The following is a 25,848-nucleotide window of genomic DNA, read 5'->3' as shown; positions in this document are numbered from 1 at the left end:
GGGAGGTCTCCAGGAAGGGGATTCCCCATCCGGCCGGCCACCGTCCCTCTCCAGCCTGGCCTGCCTTCTGCCTGCTGGGAGAGGGCTTTCCTTGCAGTGGAGAAGGGAGGGGTTGGGGGAGGTCCCAGACTCTGGCCCAGTGGCAGTGGGTTCTTCCTTTGTCTGGTACACATCGCCCCCTCTCCTAACAACAGCCCAGCCCCAGTCCCGCAGTGGGAACACTCGGGCCTGCTAGCTCCTCTGTCGGGCCTAGACCCTCAGCTCCATTCCCCCTCTTCCCAAGGATCCGCGGGGGCGGCCCGGGATTCGCTCGCGGCCACACGTTTTTTGCCAAAAAAGGCAAGGATGCAGCTGCACGCGCCGCGGGAACATCTGGATCCGATTCCCAGCATGAATGGGTCATGGCCCCGCCCCCCCGTGATTCAAGAGCGGGGGCGGGAACGAGCTAGGGGGCTGTCCCCAGAAGTGGGGAGATGGGGCGGAGCGCTGCTCCCCAGCACACGGCCCCTGCTCCTCTCCCGTGGGCTGCTGGCTGACCGGGCGGGCTGGCTGTAACGGCAGGTACTTGCGTCCCAGATCACAGGCGGCCTCGGGGCGGAGATCCAGGCCCCTGGTGGAAGTGCCTGGAAGAAGCCTTGCGATCTTTTTATTTTCGTTTTGGTACCGGCGATCGAACTCGGGAGCTGGAGCTTCCGAGGCAAGCGGCAGCACCACTGAGCTAAATCCCCAGCCGGAGATGATACCTATTTTAAGAAGTCGCCTCCCCGCATACCACCACAACTCAATCTGGTGGCCATTACTACCTCCATTTCATAGTCACAGAGGTAGTCACCAGTAGATCTGGGTTTCTAATCCGCGTTACACTGCTCCCTGGGCCCAGTTTGAGGCCTCAACTTTCTGAGGTCGTGACTGGCATTCTCAGCAAACCTTTAACACCCAACATGTGTGCTCATAATAATTACATGCTTTTCATTTTTGTTTCTCCCACCAGCCTGAGGACTGGGCTCCTGTGCATGCCTTGCTCATTCCTCAGCTCCCAGCACTTACTACATGTTCAATAAATACTTGTTGAGGAAGAGCAGTCCAATGCGTAGAAAACAGCTGGTGCAAAGCCTGGAGGCCTGGAAGCATATGGCGCTTTGGGGAAGCATCGAGTAATTGCATTTGGAGGAAATGCCGAGAAAGTAAAACGGCAGGGCAGGGCAGGCCAGGCCGGCTCAGGTCGCGAGAAGCCCAACGCCAAGTTAAACAGAACTCACCCCGGTAAAGCAGCCAGTGGAAATTCTAAGCAGGAGCGTGAGCGGTTTGGGTTTTAGAAAGATCACTGTGTCTGCACATGAATAATGGATGATTTGGAGGGGTAAGATGAGCAGGCTGGGGCAGGTGGGGCAGTAATCCAGGCGAGGGATCCTGAGGGAGGTAGCAGCAGTGAGAGGAGAAAAGCTTTGATGTCTGGTTTGAAGAAGTGAGACGGGGAAGCATTTAGAGGAAGGAGAGCTTCAGATCTGAGGCCGAGTGACAAAACTGTATGTTTTGCGGCAAAACTGTATGCTGCTCAGGTGCTCTAACTACCCACATAAGGAAAAGACGTGCAGTTCAACAGTTTCATTTATTTTGATATAAACTTCCAGATTTAACATCTCAAACCCTAGTATTTATTTATGTTTAGTGCTAGGGTCCAAATCCAGGGCTTCACGCAGTCTAGGCAAGTGCTCTACCACTGAGCTATATCCCCAGACCTTCCAATTTAAAGTGTTTTTTGTTTGTTTGTTTGTTTGTTTGTTTTAACTCCTGGTTCATTCTTTATTCCTTTTTTTTTTTTTGGTACTGGGGATCGAACTCAGGTCCTTGTAAGGCAGTTGCCAGAACCACTGAGCTAAATCCCCGGTCCCCAATTTAAAGTTTTAATAAGTGTATTTAAAAGAAAAAGAAATAGGACTTCATGTTGTAATTTGGGTATGTACAAAGAAAAATCTTGCCATACTAGATCCCCAAGGCTATCTCCTCAGGAACAACTACTGTTTACTGTGAATTGGATATCCTTACAGAAATAACCTCAGCACATCTATTTTTACACTGCTGTGCATCTAACTTTTTTTCACTTTGTGTGGTCATCTTTCCACGAGTTCGTAAAGATTTTTAACAGCTTTATTGAGTTATAATGTACATACTATATGCTTCATCCATTTTGTGTGCAATTCAATTAATTGTAGAAAAATTAACAAAGCTGCATATCCATATCACCAAAATCCAACTTCAGAACATTCTTTCCACTCCAAAAAAGGACTCCTTGTACCCATTTGTGGTCACTTTCAGTCTCATCGCCAGTCGCAAGCAACCACTCAGCTACCTGGTGTCTCTATAGATTTTTCCTTCTGGACATTTCACCTGGACACACACTTTGGCATATTTGTATCTGCCCTCCTTATGTAGGACAGTCCTGTCATGGTTCATCCTTATAGTGTTCCTTTATTGCATATATATATATTTTTTTTTTTCACATTATGTTTATCCATTCACCAATTAATGGACTCAGGTTGGGTCTGAAACAGTCGGCATGTTTTCCTTGTTTCTCCACCTAGAAGTGGACATAAAGACTTTGTTTTTGTTGTTGTTGGTTTGTTTTTTTTGTTTTTGTTTTTGGTGTACCAGATATCAAAATCGGGACGTTGTGCTTGCAAGGCAGGCAACGGAACCACTGAGCTAAATACCCGGCCCCAAGACTTTGTTTTCTTAAAAGACGTCTGTACCACATTTTGCCTGCATCATGTTTTATTTGATGAGTCCCTTGCTAATGGACAAGGATACTGTCTCCACATGTGAATTTCATTAAAACAAAAAACATCTTCAACCCCATTTTACTAAAAAAGACAATGAGGTCCAAAGGGGGAAAATATTATCAAACAAAACTACAAACTCAAGTTTTGGTTTCCCAACTCATCCATATTTTTCAACTACTCACGCCGCACTATCCCTGACCACGTAGTCCACAGGGTTTTCCTATCGCCCATCTTGAAAGGGAATTGTGACGCTCAACACCTATGCCAGCACACCGAGAGGTCCGACTGGAGATTTTATTCAAGGGATGGGAGGAGAGAGGGAGAGGGAGGGGAGGAGGGAGGAGGAAGAAGAAGAGGAAGAGAAGAAGAGAACAAAGAGAGGAAGGTCCTTTTATTGGTTTTGGGCTGGGGTACTGCTTATTCATGAGGAGTGGGATACTTTTAACCTATCACAGGCCAGGTTGCTTTTTATGGGTCCAGCCCTGCAGAAGCAGGTTTCAACTTCTCTGGACCACTGTGGCCTTGGTGGGAGGGAAACTAAAGATAACAGCATGAAGTCATTCCAAGAGCCAAGAAGCACCAGGAAAATGCAGCCTGTGATGGCAGAGTCACAGCATCCTTTAACATAATCAATTCCCTAACACACCCGGCCCCGAGATATTTCAGGAAGCCAGCCATCACTAGTCTTCAAGATTCCTAGCCTTTTGTGTGTCTAGAGGCATCTGAGAATATCTAGGCGTCACACCGCTACACCCCCGACCAGCAGGGGGCACTGTTGCCATCTCGGTAGCACAGACCTGAGCTCCTAGTGGTGCTCATTTTTCCTCCAGTCCCTGAAGCACTTCCGGTAGTCGCGGAACTTAGGTGCAGCGGGACAAGCAGCGAGGGGACGCAGGCGCGCGAGGCGGTAGGAGCTGCTTCCGGTTGTGTCCGTGGCCGGAATTGTACCGCTGCGAAGGGGATATGGAGACAATTCTGGAGCAACAGCGGCGGTACCATGAGGAGAAGGAACGGCTCATGGATGTAATGGCCAAAGAGATGCTCACTAAGAAGTCCACGGTGAGTGGAGCGTGGGCAGGGGCTACTTCACAGGCTGGACTGCTGGCCCGCGTTTAACCGCTGAGAGCCGACTTCGGCCTCAAACCCTCCCCGGCCCGCCCGCCTCGCCTCTGTGCGGGGCTCCCTAGGGCCTCCGGCTTTGTTAAGGCCCTCCGGGGGCGCAGACCCCAGAGGGCCCTCTGCTTCAGCCGCTAAGACTGGCGGGGCAGCACCGCCCCGGGGCGGCCTTTTCACCTGCACAATTCTTAACAGCCTGTGTCATCATTTACTCTTCTTTAGCTCCGGGACCAGATCAATTCTGACCACCGCACTCGGGCCATGCAAGATGTGAGTGATCCGCTGTCTCGCTTCACTTTGGGTCGGGATGGGCGGGAAAAGAAAGAGGGCGGGACTTCATCGGGAGCCCTGACCAAAGGTAACTGGATTGACCAGAGAAGGGTTGTCTTCTTGGCCAAAGTCGACGGAGCTGCGAACTTCAGGGTCCCTTCTTGGAGTAGGGAACTCATACATTCTTTATTGCTTTAAGAGAAGCATCCTGTATTCTTTGGATGTGCAAAAAATAGTTTCGAAAAGTCCATGACTCAGGCACAAAAGGCACTCTTTCCTCAAAATCAGAAAAGTGTTAATATATTTCTTCCCAGAACACTATTTTGGAGTAATTCGGTCTACTAAGCTGTATTTGCCCAGTAACAGTTCAATTCCTTATTTTTAAAAAAAAGTAGTCAAAAACTTGGTAATTATTAAAGCTGACTGATCGTTTAATGCGGGCTTGTAATACTACATACTTTTCATAGGCTTGAAATCTGTTTAAAAGAAAGATATAGAAGACTTAGAGCTTCTGATTTGCAGGAGATAGATTACAAGCCCCAGTCCTTTCAGTTCCCAAATCCAAACTACCCAGAGAGCCAAGAGATTTTCTTCTTTTTGTTATATATTTAGTAGCAAAATTTGACATGAACTTACTTGGTAGTAAAACTTAGCTTGAAGCGATGAGAGTTTTTTCGGTTTTTATTTGCCCTACTTAGTAAGTAATGCATAAAGACTATTGCAGAACTATTAATATAGTACATTGTATCTTTCTGAACTTAAAAATTACAGGGCTGGGGATATAGCTCAGTAGTAGAGCCATTGTCTGGCATTTTTTTTTTTTTAAGGTTTTTGGTTTTGGTTTTTTTTTTTTTTTTTTTTTTTTTGTGATACTGGGGTTTGAACCCAGTACCTTGAACATGGGCCTTGAACATACTAGGCAAGTGCTGTGCCACTCAGCTATATCTCTTGCCTTTTATCTAGCATTTGCACAAACCTGGGTTTGATCTCAGCACTGCAAAAGAAAAAGAGGGGGAGGAGAAGGAAAAATTCTGAAACAAATCTGGCCCTGAAGGTTATAGAGAAGAGCATGGGCCTGCACTATCCTGCGTCAATATACTTTGACTGGTAACAATATTTTCCAATCAGTATGATGTTTATTTAGCCTGAGTACTCATCATCCAAGGTTTTTAAAGTTGTAAAATTCATCTTGGGCCATCTTTTTATCTTTGAGGATGTTAGGTGTTCACCTGAAGGAGGGTGAAGATAAGTCTGTTACAGGAAATATTGGATGTCAGTAAATAACGGTCTGTAAAGACTAGAACACAAAGGAACTTTTTGGTTTTTTGAGACAGGGTCTTAATATATACTCTAGGCTGGCTTTGAACTCACTGTGTAGCTCAAGCTGGTTTCAAACTTGGCAGTCCTCCTGCTTCAGCCTCCTGAGTGAATGAGAACACCTGGCTGGGACCTTTTCTTAATGGTGGTGGGGATAAAACTCAAGACCTTACATGTGCCAGGCAGTGTACTCTACCCCTGAGCTATATCCCCAGCTGAGAAAGCATGGGGACTTTTAAGGACATATCTTACAGGGTTTACCTGGGCTTTGACGAGAGTACCTTTTTTGGGGTAGTTGTACAAATTGCTTCATTTTAATTGGTTTGGTTTTGCCTTTCAGAGGTATATGGAGGTCAGTGGGAACCTGAGGGATTTGTATGATGATAAGGATGGGTAAGTGACAGTTCTGGCCAGTCCAGGAGTTAGTGCTCCTGTGAGCCATGGTTAAAGGACTGACTGTTCTATCCTCTGGATTTTTCTGGAATTGTAGGTTACGAAAGGAAGAGCTCAATGCCATTTCAGGACCCAATGAATTTGCTGAATTCTATAACAGACTCAAGCAAATAAAGGAATTCCACCGGAAGCACCCAAATGAGGTATGGTATTTTCTCCAAAAATAAATAATTTTTTTAAATGAAGGAAAAATATTTTTTTTAAAAAGGAGGATGTAGGGCCAGGGATTTAGCTCAGTGGTATGGACACCTGACTGGTAAGCATGAGGTCCTGAGCTTGATCCCCGGTACTGAACAAATGAACAGAAAATAAAAAGGAAGGTGTATTTTCTCCAAAGAGCATCCTAAAGGAAAGATATAAGGAAAATGGAGATGTGGCACTCAGATGTCCCTTCAAAAAAAAGAGCATACCAAGCCAGGTATGGTGGTGCACTCCTGTAATCCCAGCACTCAAGAGGGCTAGGGCAGGAGGATCACTATGAGCTCAAGTCTAGTCTGGACTAAGAAATGAGTTTAAGACCAGCTTGGGCTACATAGTGAGGCTCAAAAAGAAGAAAAAGCAAAAAAGAAGAGATTTGGAGATCACATGGGTTTGATGGTTAAACCATATAGAGTTCTGGAAGAGAGAATGTGAAAGTAGACTTGTCAGGGCTTGTTCATGTGCCTTGGGCCACTCTTCTAAGTTAATTAACAGTTAATTAGTAAGTTAGTTAACAGAAAAGGAGCCTGGGAAGACTTCAAAGGTCAAATCAGAAAGGAAGGCATGGTATCAAATATTGTTGATTGATAACTGCCAGATTGATGTTTCCTTGAAGTAGTGGGGATGAAATCTGGTCATGGGGTAAAGTGGATGATGGGTAAGTAGAAGTATGGAGTGTGGAAGATGCATGCAAAAGGCTGGCAGGAAAAAGAGACCAAGAGAGTCCTAAGGAAGACAGGAGAGCTGTATGTACTTGAAGGGAAAGGCTAGAAATTAGCAGAAAGGAGGAAGGACTGTGGAGGTAAATGAAGGTCCTCTCACATCCTGAGAGTCCGCCAACACCCTCAGCAGGATCAGGTATGAGAGCTGCTGCTAACCGAGAAAGAAAACATGAGAATCATTCTGATGTGTTAATCCTAGCCAACATTGAAAAGTGATGAGAAATAGTTAAATAAATTGAAAGGATACCCAAGTCATACTAAGTGAAAAGAGCAAGTCTGCTTAGTAAAAAAATGAAATCACTTTGTTCAGGCATGGCTGTGCTTATACAGATACGTATGTGTAATATACAGCAGTGGTTTCCAAATTTTGCTGTATTTTTTAATTAGCTGGGATATTTTTTTTTAATACTAATACCTGCCTCCCTTTGATTTATGCTTCTCCCAATGATACGGATTGCACCCAGAGTGTCCCACGTGCAACTGGTTTTGATTTAATTGGTGTCAGTCACATCAAGATTTTCTACTGCTCCTCCAGATGATTCAAATTGGGCATGGTGCTACATGATTATATTCTCATCAGTCTGGGAGGCTGAGGGAGGAGAATCACAACTTTGAGTCCAGTCTGGGCAATTTGGCAACTTAAACTGTCTCAGAAATTTTTTCTTGTTTGGTATCGGGGATCAAACTGGGGACCTTGGGTTTGCAAGGCAGGTTGCAGAACCATTGCACTAAATCCCCAACCCCTATCTCAGAATTTTTAAAAGGGCTGAGGACATAGCTCGGTGCGAAGGTACTGTGTTCAGTACCCAGTATCACCAAAAATAAAAAATTTTAGAAAGTACAGTTACCTATTTTCAGGAGAACTATAATAAAAGGAATAAAAGGAAACATTTTTGTTTTGAGCATGTGTTACCTTAGCACTTTTTAGTCAGTGCAAAAAATGAAAGAAATTGGAGAACAATAGTAGGCTTTTTGTGAAAAATCAAGGCTGCATGAAGCATTGGAAGTCAAACTGTTTGTATATCTTATTCCTGGGCATTGAAACTTTTTTTTTTTTTTGGTGCTGGGGATCAAACTCTGGTCCTTCTGCTTGCGAGGCAGGCGGCGGAACCACTGAGCTAAATCCCCAGCCCTAAACTTTTACAGTGACAGATGTACCTGAGCTTTTGTTTTTTCCTTCAGATCTGTGTGCCAATGTCAGTGGAATTTGAGGAGCTCCTGAAAGCTCGAGAGAATCCAAGCGAAGAGGCACAAAGTAAGTAGGTTTAATGTTTGTCTCCAGCACTAGCAAAATATAGGTTAATGACAGCTCAAGTTTGCCTGCAGGGTCTCAGGGAAACTTTTAGTGAAGTTTTCTTTTCATTGGTTTCTGGAATAAATGCCATCCTAAATTGACCTTGTGAAAAATATTCCTTTTATGTTGTTCTTGAAGTTCACTGGATTAGGGAGCACATTTGGGTGAGAGGATGCCTTGTGTAACTTGGGTCTGTTTGCAAAGGCAAGTCCAAGAGAGTGGTCTGTAGTGTCTGAATCGATGAGTGATGTGTCTTATTCCTTCAGACTTGGTGGAGTTCACAGATGAAGAGGGATATGGGCGTTACCTCGATCTCCATGACTGTTACCTCAAGTACATTAACCTGAAGGCGTCTGAGGTGAGGCCTGGGAGAGGGGAGAGGTTGTGAGTCTAGGAACCAAGTCAGGGTGCCAGGCTGGGACTACTAGACATGAAGCATTTAGTGTCTTCCTTGTGTTTTATAATTACTGTGTAAATATGAAAGAGTTGATAAGCTTTCTTGGAATGAGACAGCATTCAGAATGAAAATCAGACATGTTTAGTAATGCAACAAGCATCTTATTAATAAATTTTATTAATACAAGTATATTTTACTTTTGTAAAAATAAAAATTTTTGTAAAGCCAACAAATACCACACCCTCATGCTAGGCACACACAATACTAGTTGTATGGGAGATACAACATGCCTTGCCAGCAAAGGGCTACTTAATGTCTTTTCAGAAAGCTCCATGAGAGATTCTCTTCTGAATCCCCACACTTAGACCAGAGAGACATTCACTAAGTAGTTGCCATGAATGAGCAAATGGCACCTTTAGAACCTCATTTTAGGTTGTCATATTTCTAACCAAGAGCATGGTGTGCATTAAGTATTTGACAAATATTTCCTTATTTACAGTTCATTAACTTGATCTTATAGAGTCAGATATGTGATATTCTTCATTGTTTAGTGTGTTAACATTCCAGTTATTGTAGGGATTGAATGATGGGAAAGAAAAAACTAAGATGAGGTAGGCCTTGTTGGCTTTGTTACAGAACACTCAGTTTTGATCTCACTTACTGAAGGTTATAACAGTGCAGTGACTTAATTGACTCCCATCATTTCCTTTTTTTTTTTTTTTTTTTTCCAGAAGCTGGATTATATCACATACCTGTCAATCTTTGACCAGTTATTTGACATTCCTAAAGAAAGGAAGAATGCAGAATATAAGAGGTAGGTATTGGCAGCCTCCAGGTTTCTGCTAGATTTGATTATAATACGATATGAAAGTTTGAGTGTAAAGTTCTGAATTTTGTTTCTTTAAAAATGTACATGAGGGCCGGGGATTTAGCTCAGTGGTTCCATCTCCTGCTTTGCAAGCACAAGGTCCTGAGTTCAATCCCCGGTATCAAAAAGAAAACGTACATGAGTGACTTCCAAGTTTATTGGAGAATAAGACCTATGAATGATATGGTTTTAAAGTATTTCTGGAGGGAACGGAAGAGAAGGGGACATAAGAATTAAGATGTGTGATGTACATGTACTGACTCTCTATGATAAGACACATTTAGCTGGGTGTGATGGTGCATGCATAAAACCCCAGTATTCAGAAGGCTGAAGTAGGAGGATCACCAGTTAGTTCAAGGCCAGCTTGAGCTACAGTGAGACCCTGTCTCAAAAAACCAAACAGAGGGCCGGGGATTTAGCTCAGTGGTTGCTACCTGCCTGCCTTGCAAGTGCAAGGTCCTGGGTTTGATCTCTGGTATCCACCCCTACCCCCCCCCCAAAAAAGGTGGGGTTGCAATACTCTGGCTTTACATAAAGGTGACACTATGGATGTATCTCTGAGTTTAGGCCCATCCTCTTGAACACCTGAGGCAGTGTGACAAACCTTTTAGAGACCGAGTACTCAAACTATAACCCAAAATCCACTTGTTTATGGCAGTGCCAACACTGCAGTTAAACCTGAATATTAAGCACAAGGACCCAAGTTCAATCCTCAGTACAAACAAAAAGACCTGGATACTGAGGTTTCAGTTTAGAAAAAATAACATACATTAAGTCTTTTGTCCTAAAAGAAAAGCAGTAACGTTTATACCATAGATTCACCACCACTGACCTAAGACTTCCCATGCTAGACAAGCACTCTGCCACTGAGCCACATCCCCAAACCCTATATATTATTGGTTTTGTCTAATTATAGAAGAAAAGTCAGCTATTCTGGGAATTCTTTTTGTTAATTTAGTGGAGGAAAAACTAGACTTTCTCAAGTTGTAGCTAAAGTGAGATGTCTAGATCTGATGTCAAGTATAAAGTTACATTTGTGTTAATTGTGCCCATGATTAGTGAGCCTGCTCTTTTGACTGCCTGTATTTTACTTACTTTCTTTTCTTTTTTTTTGTTTTTTGAGACAGGGTCTTACGATGTAGCCCAGGCTGGCCTCAAACTCACGGTGATCCTCCTCCCTCTGTCTTCCCAAGTGCTGGGGTTACAGGCAAGCACCAGCTCACCTGGCTTACTTTTTAACTGAAGTCTTTTATTTGTGAGTTAAAACCTAGTAGTCTTAGTATTCAGTATTATGCCATGAAGATAAAAAGAGATGTGAAATATTAGAATCAAAATGACCCTGGGGGAAAAGTCAGTAAGGTCCTGAATTTGATCCCCAGTACTGGAAAGAAAAAAAAATGATTGTTATAGCCAAGCATGGTGGCACATGCCTGTAATCCCACCAGTCAGGAGGCTGAGGCAAAAAGATCACCACTCGTTTGAGGCCAGCCTGTACTACAAACTGATACCCTATCTCAAACCCACCCTCCAAAAAAAGGAACGATTATTGAGCTGGGGTGTAGCTCAGTGATAACAGCACTTTCCTAGCCCATGCAAAGCCCTGGATTTGATTCCCAACATCACAAAAAAAGTTACAATTAGTATTATTTAAAAAACTAATAGGGCCAAAGCCAGGTGTGGTGGTGCATACCTGTAATCCCAGCACTCAGGAGGCTGAGGCAGGAGGATCACTGTGAGTTCATTACCAGCCTAGGCTACACAGTGAGTTCCAGGTCAGTCTCAACTACATAGTGAGACCCTGTCTCAAAAAACAAAACAAAACTGATAAGGCCAGGGATTTAGCTCAGTGGTTCTGCCACCTGCCTTGCAAGCACAAGGACACAAGTTCAATTCCCAGTACCCCAAAAAACTAATATATTACTAAAATTATAGTCTACAGGGTATAAAAATATATCAAAGATGGAAATCCTGAGAGCTTTCTCTAGTGCATGTTCTTTTGTAGATACCTTGAAATGCTGCTTGAGTATCTTCAGGATTACACAGATAGAGTGAAGCCCCTTCAAGATCAGAATGAACTTTTTGGGAAGATACAGAATGAATTTGAGAAGAAATGGGAGAATGGTACCTTTCCTGGATGGCCGGTGAGCGTCAGTAGGAGTGCAGGTGGAGGTTGTGGCAGGGAACCGAAATAGTTTAATAGTGAGCCCCTGCTTCGGGATATTAGATGCTGATCCCTCAGTATTAGCTCTGGCTAGCAAGTGTTCCCTGCCACAGTTTTCTTTGTGTACTTTCAAACAAGAGTTGGCAGGACTCACTTGACATTGACTGGACCTGGAATTTTCACCAACCATATCATGACTGCTGTGGATTCTCTCTGACCAAAAGCTGACCAGATTGTGTGGTGCAAATCTATGTATCTTTTCACTCCTGGAAATAAACTTGAGTTTTCCTTGAACTTTCAGGGAGAAAATGGATTACCTGTTTTCTTTGCTCCAGTTTTCCATTTGAATCTTACTTTTAGACGGATATAAGAAAGGGACCAACCAATCCCTGGTAATTTAGATGGCTTCCTTACCTTCATTGTAATAAACTTGGATCTTAATAAATGGCTTTTTTTTTTTTTTTGGCAGAAAGAGACAAGCAGTGCCCTGACCCATGCTGGTGCCCATCTTGACCTGTCTGCATTTTCCTCCTGGGAGGTATGTTTTCTTATTAGCAGTACTGGTCTCACCTGTGCATCTTTCAGAGAGACTACTCACTTTCCTGTCTTTAGTGTTATGGTACTATAACAGTAAGACCATTTCCTAGGAACAGACATTTACAAAGTATGTTAAAAGATCACAAGGAAAAAAAAATTAAGCTGAGCATGGTGTTGCACATCTGTTCCAACACTCTAGAAGGCTGAGACAAGAGGATCACTAGTTCGGGCCCAATTTGGACAACCTAATAAGTTAGCAAGACCCTGTCAAAAACAAAACAAAATAAAAACTGGAAGTATAGTCCAAAGCAGAGGCCCTGTGTTCAATCCCTAAGTGGGAAAGAGTCCAGGAATTTGAGAGAACACACATACCTAATGACTCTGAGAACTGTGATACAATTCTGACTGCATTAAACCATAGTCGAGGTAATGGAACTACACCTGTATGATCAAGTCTGAATCACTACAGAGTTATTCCTGTGGAGAGTTTGAACTTACTGCTAGGGGATTGGCTATGGGATGTGTGGTCCTGCCAGAGCCTGGGAATGCTCACACACTATCTTGCATTTATTTCCCAAAAGCTATTCGTGTAATATTGTAATTTGTTTGTCTTTTGTACAGGAGTTGGCCTCTCTGGGTCTAGACAGATTGAAGTCTGCACTCTTAGCTTTAGGCTTGAAATGCGGCGGGTAAGAGACTAGTTTTTCCATCAACATGGTTCCATTTGCTGTGTCTTTGCATGATCCTCTATAAACATGGTCCTATTTGCTGTGTCTGCGTGATCCTCCAAGTGTCTTTCATTACACTTTTTTTTGTCACCACATACTACAAAAATATGTGAGACTGTGTAGTAAATTCTCTCTGAAATCCTGTGGTGTTCCTGTCTCTCTAGCACCCTCGAAGAGCGAGCCCAGAGGCTATTTAGCACCAAAGGAAAGTCTTTGGAATCACTTGACACCTCCCTGTTTGCCAAGAATCCCAAATCAAAGGGCACTAAGCGGTGAGTGGTTGGAGTGGCACCCCATTGTTGTTATTGTGTGTCTGTATATATACATTTATTTTTTGGGGGGGTACTAGGGATCAAACTCAGGACCTTGCTCTTGCCAGGCATGTGCAGCACCACTGAGCCAAATCTCCAGCCCCCATTATTTTAAGCCTGTTTTATCACCAGTATCAGTTCATAAAGGTCCAGTATACTCAATCTCTGCTACTGGTTGTGATTGTTCAAGGACAGTAATTCTCACAACCCTGGAAATAGCTATTAACCCTGATTTTTGCAGATTAAAGACTCAGAAAAGTTGCAGAATGTAACCACCGTCTTACAATAAGCAGCAGAAGTAGGATATCAGCCTAGGTCTGCCTTCCTTACAGAGCCTCATTCTTTTATTTCACATTTGCTTTGTGGATTCAAGGACCAAAATGTAAATGGTCATGATAGGTCTTCCACCCACAAGGTCATAGAGCAGTGGTGGTGAATCTGTGGCACACATGTTACTGTGTCTTTCTTTTAAGACAAAGATGTTAATGTATATTGAGTTTTTGCTAAACTAAAACAGTATTCAGGTTTGATTGCAGTGTTGGCATGTTGCGGTAAATAAATGGGTTTTGGGTTACAGTTTGGGCACTCAGTCTCAAAGGTTTGCCATCACTCTCATAGAGGAAGCTTCCATGCACTCTAAGAAACAATCTCAGGACTTCTGTCTGTGACTTCTGAGATGAACAGAGCATTTGCTTTCACAGTATAGTGTTTCTTGTGTGCTTATTTTATTTTTTTGATTTTGTTTTTTGGTACCGGGGATCATACTCAGGTCCTTGCACTTGCAAGGCAGATTGCAGCGCCACTGAGCTCAATCCCCGGCCCCTGTGTGTTTATTTTAAATGAAGTCATTTAAGAAATACTCTCAGACTGAGGAAACAAATTTTGGGGTATGAAAAAGCACCCTTGAGTGATACAGCTTGTTTCTTCTACTCAGAGACACTGAGAGGAACAAAGACATTGCTTTCCTAGAAGCCCAGATCTATGAGTATGTCGAGATTCTTGGGGTGAGTACCTAGCTCTGCTGAGGGTTATAAATGCTATAAAGTATGGGAGTTAGAGAGATAGGAACTCAGGTAGTTTTTGTTGTTGTTCTGTTTTTTCAGGTTCAGAAGAGAAAGGGGTAGGTAGTTAAACTTATTCAGCACAAAATGGGGTGCTCTGAGGTTTTTGGCTCTTCAGTGGGTTCCTGTTCTATTGCTAGGTGATATTCCCAAGGTTGCCTAGTTCATGTCATAAGGCCAAGCATGGAGACTCCCCTGTCAACATAGTATCCAGAATAGTGCAGTGCAGTCAACAAGAAAGCAAACATTCAAAAGGCAGTAAGAAACAAAAGGCTGACAAGACACTACTTACAAGCAGAGAAGAATATAAGAAAAATAGTACAGAGCTAGTGGTGAACCTTCTCTCAGAAATGGAAACATCCCTGTCTACCCAGGAAGCTCAGCTCAGAGAGAAAGGAGGGGCAGAATGAGAAGAACTCTTCCTCTCTCAAAAGAGAAGGTGGAAGAAAGTGCTGCATGCATCTAGAGATGCACAGCCTCTAAGAGTCCTCGGATGTGTCTACTCTGTGCAGTTGTCGACTGCCTTGGAGCCTTTCCCCTTACAGTTGCTTGCAGAGCCTCCTCCGAGAAGTTGTTTACACATCTTTGTCAGTTGCTGTGAGCATGTTGTTTGCCCTTGTTTGAGGACCCACCTGTATTTTTGCTGAGTCTAGTCACTTGTTGGTTCTCTTGTGACTGCTTTCAGTAAAAATTTAGCCAGCGTTAGGCACTGGGGAGATACATTCTCCACAGTGAACTTGAGCTTTGTTAGTGTGGACATCAGTCTGGGTCACCAGTCCTCAGGAGATGGTAGGGATGCCATTGCATCATGCCCTTCCCCAGAGGTGTGCCCACTCCTCTCTTCTCTGAGAGCATTTTGCCTTCCCACCAGGAGGTGGCAGTACACCTTGGAATTCTGTGATTTCTCAGCCTCGTGGTTTCCAGTTGTTCTCACTATGTACTGATAAGGTTGTTCCTATTATTTCACCATTTATTGATATCTGCTGGTTTTAAGACTGCTTCCTTGATGTGCCTTAGGCTGTGGGTTCACCCATATCTCCAATACAGGAAAGAGAATGTACCACTACATTTGGATTTATGAATAGATAAGTTGGGCAGCAAAATGGAAACGACTAGAATGGGGTATTCAGGGCAAGTCGTAAAGTGGTCATGTCGGTGCAGACAGTAACAGCAGGAAAGAAAAGAAGAGTCGGGTTTAAGAAACAGGCAGAAGAAATGATTCTTTGTTCTTTTGGTCTTTGGTGGTCTGCAGCCTCAGATGAGTAATTAGGCAAGTGATCTAAAACCTTTGTTTCCTTTGGGATCAAGTAGGGCATGCTAATGAGGAGTTCTGAACATAAAGGCAAGACTTTCCTTTTTCTGCAGTAAAGAAACTTAAACCTTGGAGTGAGGGATCAGCAAGGGTCATAGGAAATTTCTTTTCTTGTTGCGTACTTCTTGCTGTGACCTTCTTTCTCATTTATGCCCTGCCTTAGGAACAACGACAGCTCACTCATGAAAATGTACAACGCAAGCAAGCCAGGACAGGAGAAGAGCGAGAAGAGGAGGAGGAAGAACAGATTAGTGAGAGTGAAAGTGAAGATGAAGAGAACGAGATCATTTACAACCCCAAAAACCTGCCCCTGGGCTGGGACGGCAAAGTGAGTCACACTCGCCACTTTGTCCCATTTCCCATTGCGAAAACAGATTGAAGACCTTAGTTAATGAATGCTGTTTTGTTTTTGTTTTTTAGCCCATCCCCTACTGGCTGTATAAGCTGCATGGCCTAAATATCAACTACAACTGTGAGATTTGTGGAAACTACACCTACCGAGGGCCTAAGGCCTTCCAGCGGCACTTCGCTGTAAGGAATTCGGAGCCATTTCTGTGGGAAATGGAGGTTGAAACATGAGAGCTGTAGAAGAAGGGACAGGAGCAACCTGAAGGGACCACTAGTGTCCAGAATGGAGGGAGTCTGAGAAGCCCGTGGCGTTTGGCTTTTAGTCTTGGTGCTAGAACTGAACACCTGGGACAATTCCTGAACCTCATTTTGTTTTTGTTTTTGTTTTTGTTTTTTCTTGTTTCTTCTTGTGCATCCTTCTCTGCAGGTGTTTTGGGGGTGGGGTTCTGTTTTTATTATTGGTTTTTGGTTTGCAGTTTTGAGGATTGAATCCAGGGCCTTTACAGTAGGCTACATCTCCAACCATTTTTTAATTTTTGAGACAAGGTCTCTAAGTTACTCCATTGCCTGGGCTAGGCTAGAATTTGGAGTGCTACTCCTGCCTCAGCCTCCCAGAGTGTTGGCATTATGGGTATACATACGGTGCCTGGCTCTACTAGCATGTTTTGTTTGTTTTGGTTTGGTTTGGGTTTTTTTGAGACAGGGTCTCGCTTTGTATTGTTGGCCAGCCTTTAACTTACTTTGTGCTCTACCATGCCCAGCTCTGCTAGCATTTTAGACCATTTGACTACTTGGCACTTTTCTACTTAGGAGTAAAAGGGCTACCTCCTCCACCAGGTTTTAAATGGGCCTTTGCCTCTTTGAAAATAAACTAAAATGCCAGCATTTATCATACTGTTCTTGAGACAAGACTTTATGCCAGTGGTACTCTAGTAGGTGGGCACATCCTTGTTTCATTTCTGCCTTCAGTTCTTAGTACTTGGAAAGAAATTTTACATAATGGAAAAGATTTATGCTAGACCAAAGGTGGTGAGTCTATATGAATTCCTCTTAGACACATGTTACTAATTGGTTCTGGGTCCAAGTCCCTGAGAAACTGAATCTTTGTGTATACTGTCTCAAATGACTAGAGTCAACACCCAAGGGTAAAGCCTATGTCGTTAACCATCCAGGAGCCAAAAATACTTCACTGTCTCTTCCTGCACTGACATTTTCACTTCCAGCTGATAAACACTACTTACAGAGATGATGCTGGCCTGTCATACTCAGTGCTGGCGGTGTGTTGCTGGGACTGTGCCAGCCTCTCCCACATCAGAGGGATGACAAGCTAAATTTGCATTGTTTTTTTGTGGTCTTGACCCGGAAATCTGTACGACTACTGAATCTAGAATGTACATTTTACAAACCTGAACCAGTGCAATGCTGCTTTGAAATATCGTCAGCCTTTTGTCACAGCCAGCTGGTAGCCACAAAAGGAATGTGTTAGTTTGAGTCCTTTGCAAAGGATCAGGCTTGGGTTGCTGAGTAGAATGGAACTAGTACTCTCCCCTCTCCCAGCTGTTCCCACTTCATGTCTTCGTCCTGCTTCTCTCTTGCAGGAGTGGCGCCATGCTCACGGCATGCGGTGTTTGGGCATCCCAAACACTGCTCACTTTGCTAACGTGACCCAGATTGAAGATGCTGTCTCCTGTAAGTATGTTTGTTGGCTGGTCCTAGGGCAGACCAGTTGCCATCACTCTTACAACTCACTGTCCATTACCCTGCTGTACCTACACCCAAGGGCAGTAGATTGTGGGTAAATAAAAGCTGCAGCAGTTGTATGACTACTGAATTTTTGAGGGGAATGAGTTAGCAGTTCTGACTTTCTCCCTTGAGAAGCCCCTGTGCTAAGTAAAACAGCTTTTAACCTGGCTCTGTGAACTCTCTATGCAAGATTTTGAGTGAATGGCTATATGCTTATTTTTTGAACCAATTTTAATGTGTAAAGAACTGCCAATATAAAGGCAAAAGATAGAAGACTCAAGATGCTTATTTCTGAGGGCACAGGGCAAATACACAAAAAGACAGCAGCAAAATACTTGGAGGAGAGAAGTACGTGTCAGCGAATGTGTGGTTAAAGCCCCATAGGCCTCAGTCAGAGGCTTCCTCTTTTCCTGGCAGTGGTAGTTTTTTTTCCATTACATTCTTCCTCTCAGACTCATTTTCTTCTTGTTTGTCTCTCTGTTGGGTTTCACTTTAGGCTGGTTTGACTGAGCAGAGGAATTTTTCCTTAGTTGAGTTAGAGGTACTTGCTCTCAGTTGTACTTAGCACACTCTTCAGCTGCTTGCTCAGCTGCAGGTACAGCCAAATGAAAGTGACCCTCTAAAGGGTTTATCCTTGACTTAGCCCATGGATTCTGGGGGTCCTTCACTGGTTTTGGTGGGGGTTGAACCCAGCCAGCACCTTCGTATTGAGCTATATCCCCAACCCCCTCCCCTCTTTTTTTGAGATATGAACTTGCCAAGTTGCTGAGGCTAGGCTTGAACTTACAACATTCTGTTCCTAGAGTGCTAGGAATATAGACACATACCCAATGCCCAGCTCTTGTTTGCATTTTTTTTTTAATATAATCAACTTTGTGGATTTCTGCATGATTTCTTTTTTCATTATTAATTTACCAATCAAGATCATAAATGTGGCCAGTAAGAATTGTAATATGGCTTGTTGCCTAATTACCTACTTAACCTTCCTTGCTTTTTTTTTGCGGGGGTGGGGGGTGCTGGGGATCAAACTCAGGTCCTTGCATTTGCAAGGCAGGCAGCAGAACCACTGAACTAAATCCCCAGCCCTATAATGTTTCTATTTTGTTTGTTTGTTTGAGACAGGGTCTCACTGTGTAGTTGAGACTGACCTGGAACTCACTATGTAGCCCAGGCTGATCTTGAACTCACAGCGATCCTCCTGCCTCAGCATTCTGAGTGCTGGGATTACAGGCGTGCGCCACTACGCCTGGCTAGATCTACATGTTTTTAATGAAATCCAGGGGTAGTATCTGTAAAAGTAGTGTTCTAAAATCGTGATATCCTGTGTCTGTGGCTTTTTATCTTGTCAACTATCCCATCAAAAATAAATTTGCCAGGCACAGTGGCACACACTTGTAATCCCAGCTACTCAGGAAGCCAAGGCAGGAAGATTTCAACTTTGAGGACTGCCTGGGTAATTTAGTCATACCCTATCTCAAAATAAAATTAAAAGGGCTGGGAATGTAGCACAGTTCTCAAAACAAAAAGACAGCACCAGGAAAATTGAGTTACTTGGCTTGACTTATTCTTAGTGAACCCACACTAGCAACCGGTGAAGATTACATTCTTTTCTAATGGCTTTCAGATTTTTATGAAGAGTACTGTGTTTTATTGCTCTGTGCTTTTGTTTGTTTTGTTTTTAGAAAGTCATGACAGCATTTTCAGCATCTAATATTTTATTTTATTTATTTTTTGTTTTTTTGTTTTGTTTTGTTTGAGACGGGGGTCTCGCTATGTAGTTGAGACTGACCTTGGGACTCACTATGTAGCCCAGGCTGGCCTGTAACTCATAGCGATCCTCCTGCCTCAGCCTCCTGAATGCTGGGATTACAGGCATACGCCACCATGCCAGGCAGCATCTAATATTTTAGTATCACTCTGCATTGGATTCCCGAGAGGCCTGGGCAAAGAATATGCCAAAGAAAGGCCCTGCTCTGTCACAGTAAATATTAATAGTCTCCATTTTTTCCCTGAATAGCATATCATCTGGGGCCTGAAGACTTCAGCTAGTTTAAAGCAATCAGCAAGGAAAGAAAAGATGATCAGTTGAGTACCTATGTGCCAGAAAAGCTAAAGCATTTTCTCATTTATCATCTCATGTACTGTTTCTTCATTCATCTTAGGTTTTTATTTGTTTGTTTTGTTTTTGTTCTTTGAGGTAGGGTCTCACTATGAAATCCAGGCTGCCTTTAAACTCACTGTCTAACCCAGGCTGGCCTTAAACTCATGGCGCTCCTCTTGCCTCAACCTCCCTAGTGCTGGGATTACAGATGGGCACCACCGTGCCCAGACTCCATTTTGGCTTTGATTTTCCATGGTATTCTAATTTTGTGAGAGATTGTTCTTTCTGATAGGAAATTTGGGAATACAGGCAGGAACCAAGTAGTTCTTCCTTCTCATTATCATCTGTTATACTTTAATCAGCTTCCCTCTCTAGAAGCAAGTAGTCTTACCTATTCCATGTAGGTGTTTTTGTGTTTGTTCGTTTGTTTTTTTGAGACAGGGTCTCACTATGTAGTTGAGACTGACCTGGAAGTCACTATGTAGCCTAGGCTGGTCTCGAATTTAGAGCAACCCTCCTGCCTCAGCCTCCCGAGTGCTGGGATTACGGGCATGAGCCACCTTGTCCGGCTTCCATGTAGGTGTTTGTCCTGACAGTTATCTTCCTGACACCATTCTAGAGACTCAAGTCATTATTTCCGTGGTTTATACCTGTTCTTTTGTTTTTGTTTTTTTCTTTTTATTGGTACAATCTAGGTATACAATACAGTTACATTCATCATTGGGATTCTGTACCTTTACATAATAGGTCTTGATTCTCATTTTTTCCCCCTTGTCCCTGCCCTCCCTTCACCCCCTCCTCCCCTCCCCATTTACAAACACTTTATTTCCATTTTTTTCAGTTTCTTACTTTTTTCCCTCTCCCTTATTACCCTTCCCCCACCCTTCACACTTTCCCTACACCTTTAGCCCTTTACTTCCTATTTCACATTATTAATTATCTCATTAGGATCCTGTGTACTATTACAGTTTTTCACACCAAAGAAACTATTCAGTATTTCAGTTAATGAAACCTCTGTATGAACATTAAAAATAGGGAATCCTAAAATAAAACTAAAAAGGAAAGTAAAAGAAAAGGCAATGATGTAACATTAAAATATCCTTAATTCTGGAGAAGAAAATGGTCCCTGAACATATTTAAATTGCTTCTTGCTCTTATAGTCTTATCTTATTCTTTTTTGCATTATTTAGAGAATACTTCATTAGTTTTTGTAATCAAACCCACGTAGATGTGACCTTGCATATTTAGTACGATGTGTTACCCCTATACACATGGGGAAAAAAATAAAAATAAAAAAAATTAACATTTGTACACCAATATGGCTGTCCATTTCTGTACGATGTCAACTCAACACAGTAACTTGGGATGACTTTTTCCAAAGTTGGCAGCACTGTTAAAGTTTCCCAAAATTCAATTTATATATATATGTATATATATATTTATATTTATATAAAAAGACTAATAATAGCAGTATGTTATGCATCAGTAGCAATCTGTTCTTTATTCAGTAGGTGTCTGATCAACTCCCTTTGAAGCTGTGATACTTTAGTAGATGTCTTTACCTTTTCATCTTCAAGGGGATAACTTGCTCTTCAACTTTCAGGATTTTTATTTTAATGTCTACTGTCTTTTGAGCCGTATTTTCTTTTCAGACTCTTTGACCACATTATGTCACTTTTTTTTTTGCCACTGACGTTTTTGAAATATGTGCACAGACTTTAAACATATTTGACAATATCTAGTATCCTTTTTCTCTTTTATGAATTTTAAGACAGGTCACTTTCTCCCATAAGTTCCATTGTTCCATATTAATTTTCTCCTTATAGAGTATCCGTTTTTTATTCTAAGAGCTCTTTGATTATATTTGATCTACCTTTTCTTTTATAGCAAATCAAGATCATGGTAGGTTTTGCAATAAAAGAAGTTTTGTTTATAGGTGGTCTAGAACCAAAATTCCAGTTTAAAGCATCCATGATTCCCTAAAGCAGTCACCCCGGGGAGCCTGCTGGGGTGGGTAGTGTTGGGGTGCTGTGTTCCAGGTGGATGACCAATCTGATTGCTACTCATTTCTCATCCTACAGTGTGGGCCAAGCTGAAACTGCAGAAGGCTTCAGAACGATGGCAGCCTGACACTGAGGTGGGTGTCATGTGTCAGCCTTGGGGATAGGATAGCATTGATGACAGGGTTCTCTCACCATTTAGAACGGAGGGAAAATCTTCCTTGCTTTACTGCAATGTTCAGAGGCTATACATTGATTCTTGAAATATAAGTCTTAGGTGTGGTGGCACACGCCTGTAATCCCAGCACTCGGGAGGCTGAGGCAGGAGGATTGCTGTGAGTTCGAGACCAGCCTGGGCTACATAGTAAGTTCCAGGTCAGTCTCAACTACACAGTGAGACCCTGTCTCAAAAAAAAAAAAAAAAAAAAAAAAAAAAACCCTCCCCAAGAAAAGAAAAAAATATGTCTAATTCAGTTGGGATATTAGTTATATTTTGTCTTAAGAGAGGTTGTTGGGCTGGGGATTTAACTCAGTGGTGCCACACCTGCCTCGAAAGCATGATGTCCTGAGTTTGATCTCCAGTAATGGGGGAAAAAAGGGTTGTATTCTCCCACTGAAATTTTGAAATGACAATCAGGAGTACCCAGTCTTTTGTCCGGCCACAGGGATTCATAAACAGGCATCTGTCCTACACTAGGGCTCTTTTGAAAAAAAGCATCTAATAAGAGATGATACTCTCTCATATGGATAGGGAGGTATCCTTTTGGTCTTGAGATTGTCATCCAGCAGCAGGTTTTAGCCTCAGGATGACGTGCATAGAGGGCTGGGGATTAGCTCAGTGGTGCTGCCACCTGCCTCAAGCAGAAGGGCCTGAGGTCAATCCCCAGTCAAAAAAAAAAGGATGACATGCATAGGAAGTATGGTGGTGACCGACCCCAAGCCCCACAGGGATTGCCCATAGGTTCCCTTTCTTTTTGGCCAGTGGGTTTTAATTATTTCTTTAGTAGGGCCAGGGATTTAGCTCAGTGGTTCCACCACCTGTCTCACAAGCACTAGAACCTGAGTTTGATCCCCGTTATTTAAAAAAAAAAAAAAAAAAAAAGTATGTATGTATATATATTTCCTTAGCAGCAAAACCTTTTTCAGCAGTAATGCAGGACTCCAATATATAAAATAGAATAAAGCAGAGCTGCCCTGGAAGTGTTCTAGCTCAGTCCCAGTGGCCTTACTGTGGCACCTAGACAGAAACTTTGGCTTTTTTCGGTTTTGGGGTTTTGTTTTGCTGGTTTGGTTTGGTTTTGTGTGTTTGGGTTTTTGTTTTTTGTTTTGTTTTTTGTTTTTTGTTTTTTGTTTTTTGTTTTTTGTTTTTTTTGAGACAGGGTCTCACTGTGTAGTTGAGACTGACCTGGAACTCACTATGTAGCCCAGGCTGGTCTTGAACTCACAGCGATCCTCCTGCCTCAGTCAACTTTGGCTTTTTGAGAACCTTTGAAAGCTGATGCTTTAAGTTAGCCTTTCTCAACCAGGGTAAACGCAAAGTGATTTGAATAAGCTGTTTTCCTGGGTACCCTTATGGATGGGTCATGACTGGCACAATTCTTGGTGTCTAGAAGAGAATTTAACTCTTTTCTGGCACCTCAGTTGAGAAAGGCTGTCTTAGGTGAACACCAGTCTCAGGATACCTGGGTATACCATGGAGATTGATTCCAAACATTTCTCTTGGGGAATATAGCTAACGAAGTGTACCCTTTCCTTTTTAGGAGGAGTATGAAGACTCCAGTGGAAATGTTGTAAATAAGAAAACATATGAGGATCTGAAAAGACAAGGACTGCTGTAGTGTTCAGGGATGTAGCTCAATTTCTGGCTTCCCTGAGGTCTGCTTTTTCTATTTCTCCCAACCAAATGGTCTTAAAGACTCTTTGCTACGTAGTCTCATAGTCTGGCATGCATCTTGTAGAAACAAGGCATGCTGGCAGATTGCAGAGTTGAAATGTGTTTTATCTTTGTTTTATATTAAAAAATTCTGTGGGAAAATAAGACGAGCCTTTGTTTTGAATGTGTCTTGTTTTGAAGCCCGGAGTTATGGACTGATGTGATCCTTTAGTTATTGGCGCCCCTAGCTTTCTCACCAACTGTAATAGCAGCTAAGATTTACTAAGCACTTGTTAATGCCATATATATTATGTTTAATACTTCTGACCTGACCTCTTTCCCCAACCCCTATCCCTTTGCCGCCACTTCCTCAAGTGAGCATTACCTGTGGCTGAGCCCTGCCCTCAGTTGAGTCCTCCATCGATGCTTATCCTAGGCAAAGTCAGCTAGGGCTGCTCCTAAGGACCAGGTGTGGCCCTGAAGCTTGCTTTTTTATTTGCATGGAGAATGGAGTTGAATGTTTGGAAATGGCCCAGCAGCCCTCCGCCTTCCCCGTCCTCAGCAGCCTGGCACACAATGGAACAGGACCAGCATGACTTCACCTGCATGCTGGTTCAGAGTAAGAGGCTTTGGTGGTCTTGTCTGCCTGTCTGTTTTACAAGATCCTTGTCTGACTACAGAAGTGTCTAGTCATCTTGTGGTCCCAGACCTGGACAGTAAGCCCATTCCTCTGAAGGCCAGTGCCTGCTGGAGAACTGGATTCCCCAAAAGGTTCCTTTTTCCCTCAGTGCTCAGCTCTTCAGTTTGTTGTTCATATGTCTACTTTTAAAAAGCCCAACTCAGGTTGGGTGTAGCAGTACACACCTGTAATTCCAGCATTCGGGAGGCTGAGGCAGGAGGATTGACACAAGTTTGAGGTCAGTCTGGGCTCCATTGTGAGTTCAAGGCCAACCTGAACTACATAGCGAGAACCTGTTTGGAAAAAAAAACCCAACTTGCAACTGTCCATCTTTCTCACACTTACCTGTTGCCCTCGTCATCTCTATGGCAGTAAAGATTCCACCATCCCCACCTTTTCACTCTGGATCAATGTTTTCTTTCCTGATTCAACTTATTCCTTGGGCAACGACTCACCTGTTTGTGCTTAGTCTCCTCCAGTTACTTAAAGCCCAGGTGGACAACCTCTTCAGACCTGAGCTAAAGCAAAATAAGTGGATAACTACACCCATTTGGGTCAACCAGAAATCCATTGCTGAAACTTGCCAGTGGTACAAGGAGACACTGCCGTTGGAGTCTTGAGAATGGGGAACGCAGGGAGGAGAAATGCTTCCAGCCTTCTTACTGGGACAGTAGCTACCTTCCAGCTGTTCCATTCCTCAGAGCCCCCAGGACTGAGTGCCTGGGACTCCTGAGTCAATGCAGTGCCCTTGCATGGTGTAGAGGGGCAGTGGGGCCAGGCCCTCAGGAGTCCTGTCATCACCCCTGTGGTTAACTGCAGTCTTCCTGTGAACTCTAGCAGAACGCCCTTGAAGGAAGTCTGGGCTGACCTGTTGCAGCAAAAGCTTCTCTTGTTCATTGGTTACATTCTGGCATTCAAGGTTTTTGCCAGGCACGGTGCCCACCTATAATTCCAGCTACTTGGAAAGCTAAGGCAGGAGGATCATCAGAAATTGGAGGTGTGGTTTGGTTTGGTTTTGTTGAGACAAGGTCTTAACTAAGTAATTCAGTTTGGCCTTGAACTCACTGTGTAGCCCAGGCAGGCCTCAACCCTCTGGTGATCCTCCTGCCTCAGCCTCCAGAGTGCTGAGATTACAAGTTGCACCACCATACCCAGCTACATCTGTCATTCTTAATCTTTCTAGGATCATGGATTCCTTTGAAAATACAAAGATAACCGTGGATTTTGTTACTAGAAAAATAGGCATGTATGTACATTTTTACAATTTCATGTACTTACAAATTCCCAAATGTCCCTATTTGGTTGTTAAGCTTAAAAAACTCACATTTACCAGGCTGGAGTTGTGGTTCAGTGATACAGTGCTCGGCTAGCATAGACAAGGCCGTGGGTTTTGAGTCCCAGCAGTGCCAGTAAACAACCTCATCTTCATATGTGGAGTCCAAACCTGTGCCAGGATGGTTACTGTGGAGAACAGTTCATTCAGCTCAAGGAGAAAAGCAGAAGAGAAGCCACAGGAAGTATCTGGGATAGGTAGTGAGCTTTTCTTTACCCCTCCGCTGAGCCCAGAGGCTGATCCTGG

At 43.1% G+C, this 25,848-nt stretch overlaps 1 protein-coding gene across 2 annotated transcripts; it reads left to right on the top strand.

Moving 5' to 3' along the window:
• Positions 1-3,646: 3,646 nt before the first annotated feature.
• Positions 3,647-23,667, top strand: Sf3a3 (splicing factor 3a subunit 3). Of its 2 annotated transcripts, none has more exons than XM_010625839.3 (17): positions 3,647-3,839; positions 4,119-4,166; positions 5,824-5,876; positions 5,974-6,079; positions 8,039-8,111; positions 8,417-8,508; positions 9,279-9,361; positions 11,418-11,556; positions 12,046-12,114; positions 12,735-12,802; positions 13,006-13,113; positions 14,087-14,156; positions 15,689-15,853; positions 15,946-16,056; positions 17,472-17,562; positions 21,799-21,854; positions 23,478-23,667. In XM_010625839.3, exons 1-17 carry the CDS (start codon positions 3,744-3,746, stop codon positions 23,553-23,555), a joined length of 1,506 nt encoding a protein of 501 aa, XP_010624141.1. In that variant the 5' UTR covers positions 3,647-3,743; the 3' UTR covers positions 23,556-23,667. The 2 variants fall into 2 exon arrangements, with proteins under 2 accessions (XP_010624141.1, XP_033623568.1); XM_033767677.1 differs by lacking the exon at positions 23,478-23,667 and adding an exon at positions 19,634-19,700.
• Positions 23,668-25,848: the final 2,181 nt, after the last annotated feature.

Source organism: Fukomys damarensis, unplaced genomic scaffold (assembly GCF_012274545.1).
Source record: "Fukomys damarensis isolate Sample0158 unplaced genomic scaffold, DMR_v1.0_HiC HiC_scaffold_23, whole genome shotgun sequence".
In the NCBI taxonomy this organism is placed as follows: Eukaryota; Metazoa; Chordata; class Mammalia; order Rodentia; family Bathyergidae; genus Fukomys; species Fukomys damarensis.
The sequence above is the reverse complement of the archived record's forward strand: the minus strand, read 5'-3'. Positions and strand labels throughout refer to the sequence as shown.